General features: G+C 44.5%; 1 protein-coding gene across 1 annotated transcript in view; it reads left to right on the top strand.

The window, feature by feature from the left end:
- gaa2 (alpha glucosidase 2) overlaps window positions 1-4,704 on the top strand; it is an 8,319-nt gene extending 3,615 nt beyond the window's left edge. The window contains exons 8-18 of the mRNA XM_025058442.1: window positions 180-315; window positions 390-474; window positions 567-684; window positions 773-906; window positions 1,099-1,250; window positions 1,608-1,756; window positions 1,846-1,987; window positions 2,080-2,178; window positions 2,275-2,439; window positions 2,539-2,685; window positions 2,804-4,704. Coding sequence (XP_024914210.1) covers window positions 180-315; window positions 390-474; window positions 567-684; window positions 773-906; window positions 1,099-1,250; window positions 1,608-1,756; window positions 1,846-1,987; window positions 2,080-2,178; window positions 2,275-2,439; window positions 2,539-2,685; window positions 2,804-2,866 — 1,390 coding nt within the window. The 3' untranslated portion in view covers window positions 2,867-4,704. The remainder of the gene's footprint in view (window positions 1-179; window positions 316-389; window positions 475-566; window positions 685-772; window positions 907-1,098; window positions 1,251-1,607; window positions 1,757-1,845; window positions 1,988-2,079; window positions 2,179-2,274; window positions 2,440-2,538; window positions 2,686-2,803) is intronic.
- Window positions 4,705-5,172: the final 468 nt, after the last annotated feature.

The raw sequence follows: 5,172 nt of genomic DNA, 5'->3' as shown, positions 1-5,172 counted from the left end.
GCGGGGGCATGTGCCCCCCCCGCGGGGGGGGTTTTTGGGGCCGGGCGGGTTGTATGTTTGACACCCCTGTTCTGTGTCCTAGTGCAAAATGTTAATTATTTAATTTATTTTAAACAACGCTAGTGTTTCTTACATTTGTTTTCATGTTTATAGAATATAAAAATCAAAGGATGAATAAGAATTTTTTTTTTTCTCTTCCAGGTGTGGCCTGGTCTGACGGCGTACCCAGATTTCTCTGATGAGGTCACTCATGAGTGGTGGTACGAGAGCCTGCAGAGGTTCCACGACAAAGTGCCGTTTGATGGATTATGGATCGTGAGTTGACGAATCACAGCGTCGAGTGTTAAAATGTTCAAATTCTCTGACTTTTTTCCCACACTTTTTTGCAGGACATGAACGAACCGTCCAATTTCCTGGACGGGTCGACCAACGGCTGTCCGTCAAGCAGCCTTGAAGATCCTCCATACACACCTGGTGGGAAGCCCAGACCATCGACAGAATCACATGGTACATTCACAGCGTAAACCTGAAACACTGTGTCTTTGTGTGTTTTATTTTACCCCAAGGCATTCTGGGAGGTTTGCTGCGAGCCAAAACAGTGTGTGCCACGGCCCAGCAGAAGCAGTCCGTCCACTACAACATGCACAGTCTGTACGGACTCATGGAGGCCAAGGCCTCGGCCAGGTCAGGACACACACACACACACACACACACACACACACACACACCTACACCTCCACAACACTTCATCTTCAGACGTCTTCTTTTCCAGTGCCCTGAAGAGGATTCTGGCCAAGAGGCCGTTTGTCATCTCCCGCTCCACCTTCCCCAGTCAGGGCGTGTTCTCGGGCCACTGGCTGGGAGACAACAGGAGTCAGTGGAAAGACCTGTACACGTCCATAGCAGGTGACGTGATCATTCATGATCTGCACGACGTCGACGACACGTGTGTGTGTGTGGTTGAACCAATGACCCGCGCCGTGAAAACAACACATTAACGTCAACGACCTTCGTGTGACGAGCGGTTTCTGTGAAGAGCTTGAAATCGTAGAATGTATCATTTTGAAAATGTTTTATTTATTTATTTATTTACTGTAGGCATCTTGACCTTTAACCTCCTGGGCATCCCTCTGGTGGGAGCAGACATCTGTGGATTCAGTGAGGAGACGGAGGAGGAGCTGTGCGTGCGCTGGACGCAACTCGGCGCTTTCTATCCCTTCACACGCAACCACAACGCCATCGGCATGGAGGTAAAATGTTCTTCACCGTGTGACGGTTGACGACGGCAGGAAAATAAAATCATCAGTCGTAGTTATTGGAATAGATCGGAACAGAACGGAACGTCGATCAGTCATGTCTTAAACCATTTACCGTATTTTCCGGAGTATAAGTCGCACCAACCAAAGGATGAAAAATTCCGACTTACAGGAGCAGCAGATCCTGGTACAAAAGCCTAGAGTGCCCCCTAGCTGCAGTCAGTGTGAAAATAACAAATGTGAAATTATATATTCTAATATATAAGTTGCGAAACACAGCCAAAGGATGAAAAAACCAAACTCCCTGGACAGGAAGTGATGTGATTGGTCCTTCTTCAACCTCTTCTCCAGCCTCAGGATCCCACTGTGTTCAGTCCTCTGGCTCGGACAGCCATGAAGGGGGCGCTGCTGCTGAGATATTCCCTCTTCCCCGTCCTCTACACACTCTTTCATCACGCAAACGTGCACGGCCACACTGTTGCACGTCCACTGATGTTTGAGTAAGTGGAACATGAAAACCCCAGGACGTAGGTTTTGTTTTTTACCTTTTTTTTTTTTTACACGTTTCCCTCTGTTTGAACTCTGACAGATTTCCTAAAGATATAAAAACGTATGGGATCGACAAACAGTTCCTGTGGGGGAAGAGTTTGTTGGTGACGCCGGTGTTGGACCCTGGGGTGGATTACGTGAACGGCTACTTCCCAGAGGGGCTGTGGTTCGACTTCTACACAGTAAGAACCAGATTTTCATGTTGGAATAATTCTGAAATAAAACATAAAAATGTTGATCTTCTCCTCCTGCTCCTCCTTCTTCTTCTTCTCAGGGTGATTCTGTGCTCAGCAAAGGTGAAGAGATTCAACTTCACGCTCCTCTAGATAAGATCAACCTGCACGTGCGTGAAGGATCAGTTTTACCGACACAGGTAGATTAATGACACGGAGCTTCGTTCTCTGTTTGACAGGAGCAAGAAGAGCGCCACCTAGAAAAGTCAGTTTAATATTTCCTGACTGTTTTCCAGGCGCCCAACCTGACCCTGTGGGTGAGCAGTGGTCAGCCGCTGCACCTGGTCGCCGCGCTCTCTGACGACGGTTCAGCCTCCGGGGATTTGTTCTGGGACGACGGCCAGAGTCTGGACACATACGAGAGCGACAAATACGCCTACATCGTCTTCAGTGTCGCCCAGGTTCTTTTTTTTTTTTACCCTCACTCCATTAAAAATAATAACACCAACAACTCTGTCTTGACTGAGACGTGATCGTGTGACCGTCGTTTTGTCCTGCAGAACGTGATGACCTCCCAGGTCCTTCACAGTGACGAGGAGGCCACGTACATCACGGTGGAGTCCGCCTCCTTCTATGGGCTGAAGGAGAAGCCCAGCAGAGTCTTGGTGAACTCCCAGGATGCACTGTTCACCTACACAGACAACCAGGTGAGACACCCAGGAGCAAGGCAGCAGCGGTGTAGGGCTGGGGGGGCGGGGGCACGGAGTGGTCCGCTCATTTGATTTTTGAGGCCTCAGGTTTAGAACAGCTTCTGTGTGGTTGCAGGTTCTACATGTTCAGGATCTCGGCATCAACCTCAGTCAGAACTTCACCATCAGCTGGATGTGATGACGTCACAGCGAACGCCGGAGGGAAACGTTCACGGGGAGATTGAAGGTTGTTGAACTTTGGACGCTGAGACAACAGTGATGTCACCGCGTGTTGACGCTGGACCACGACTGAACGTCTGCAGCAGCAGACGGTCGACGACTGGACCTCAGTGGGTGAAGTTTCATCTTTTACTTTGTTCCAGTTCCAGTGAATTCTTTTCTAACCTGTTGTCAGCACTGGGTTATGACAAGGTTTTATTTTACATCAATCAGCGTCAGTCAGACTCAGTTCTCGAGGAGAGACCGAAGTCTTGGTTCGACATGTTTTAACCGTCGTAGAACTAAATTTGTTTTTGTGTTTTAATGGAAACTGAAGTGTTTTCTCTTGAAATACTTCAGAAATGAGATCATACAAACTGCACTTGAAAGTATTTATTTAAAAAAAAAAAAGGTAAATATAAAGAAAATCTTCACATTAATAATGTCTAAAATGAAATGAATGAGTGACGTCATAAACAGTGAAATGACGACACAGCACATTAGCATGTTCGCTAACGCCGCGGTGCAGTCACTCTGTGAACGCAGTTTTAATGAAATAATAATAATGTTGTTGTTGGTTCCGACTTTAAACTATTTTTAGGTTGTTTCACAGTCGGTAGTGAAGCTTGAGATGGAAATTAAGGAAACGTTTTAGCACTTTTTTTTTTGTCTGAATTTTGGTGTTGGATTTTTTCTAATTTCAGTCTAAGAATTCTGCCTTTAAAGTCTGAACTTATTAACTCAAAGTTAGAATTCTGACAAAGTTGATTTTATTTTTTTTTATATTACCAACATAATTCCGACTTTAATCAATATTTTCACAGATTGAAAATCTAATTCCGTTCTCTCGCTGCGGGCCACACGTTTCACTGTTTATTTTCCACAGTCAAAGTTGAAAGAACTTGAAATGACTGATGTTCACAGGTGAGGAGTGGAACGTTCCCTGATGTATGTGAAAACACAGTATGTTTTTGATAGATTTACATCTTTGTTTTGGCTGAAGCTCAAAGTGAAAAAGTTACTTTTTGTCTTGTTTTACTGTTAAAAAAATGGTCAATTTTGCCTTAACGTCAGCTTTATCTCACACAGGCTTTACATACTTTAAATCACTACAGATTTTTGTAGATGTGACAAAAAATGACACCATTTTCAGCAGTATTTCAGACACTGCTGGAAGTATCAGCGCACAAACGTGAACGTTAGCATTTTAGCTTTAATCTTAGCTTGTTAATTATTTAAGGAATTATTCTCCTGACCTACAGGAAGTGATGTGCAATAAGTGAAAGAGATGAAAATTATTTTCCTAAATGTGTGATTATAAGAGTCCGACTACAGTTTGTAAAACTCCTGGTACTTCACTGTGTAGTACTGCAGTATTGTCAGGGTGGAGCCGGTCGGTCTGTTGATTCAGCTGTCGGTCTGTTGGTCTGAAACTACAGTCGTGTTTTATTATGAAGCTGCTTTAACTGTTGACCTGCTTGAACACGTGCTGCTCGTGATGGAAGACGTGACCAAAAACACGGAGCTCGATTCTTTTTAGGTTTCATTGAAAACGTTTTCAGCTGTGCCTGAGTTGACCCTCGTGCTGTGGTTTTTCAGCAGTAACTTTAGTCGTAGACTGACAAGACTGTGCATGTGTTTAAAAACAAATCCACTAGAGAGCAGTATTTTTAGCACGCAAGTATTTTCATGTCATTGTCGTTTGTGGGTTTTTAAAATTTAATTTTCTCTTTGAATGAAAATGTGTTTTTAGTTTCTGTCGTGCACAGTGACGTCAACAATAAATCAGAATTGAATAAATCCTCTCTTTGTCAACAAGAATGAGATGATGAGTTAACGAGACGCTAGAGGGCGCGGTTTGCCGTAGTTTTCCTCACCCAGGTGTATTTTCCTTCCTGACAGCTAGGGGGCCTGTGTGTCAGGATTAATTATTAAAAAGTGACAGTAATATTAGTCCTCACCGCAGCAGAGGCTGTTGATCATTAACAACAGGTTCAAAAGGAGACGTGAAGAACTGAGACACAAACTTAAGACTGAGTCTCCAACTGGACTGAACGTCACCAGACATGAAGACAAACAAGTATCTGTGCTACACACACACACACGTATTAGACTCTGAGACGGAGCGTTTTGTTAAAGTGAAAGTTGATTCTCGCGGTGATAACGGCTCCGGCCTGGACTCCAGTCCTGATAGAGAAACGGACGTTTTTATTGGCTCTGTGCAAACGTTCACAGACTAACTCTTTCCAGATGGCACTTAGTGCAGGACACACATATCAAATAGAG

This window comes from Cynoglossus semilaevis, chromosome 9, assembly GCF_000523025.1.
Source record: "Cynoglossus semilaevis isolate Cse_v1.0 chromosome 9, Cse_v1.0, whole genome shotgun sequence".
Taxonomy (NCBI): Eukaryota; Metazoa; Chordata; class Actinopteri; order Pleuronectiformes; family Cynoglossidae; genus Cynoglossus; species Cynoglossus semilaevis.
Note: the sequence above shows the minus strand (reverse complement) of the source record. Positions and strands in the feature narration are given on the sequence as shown.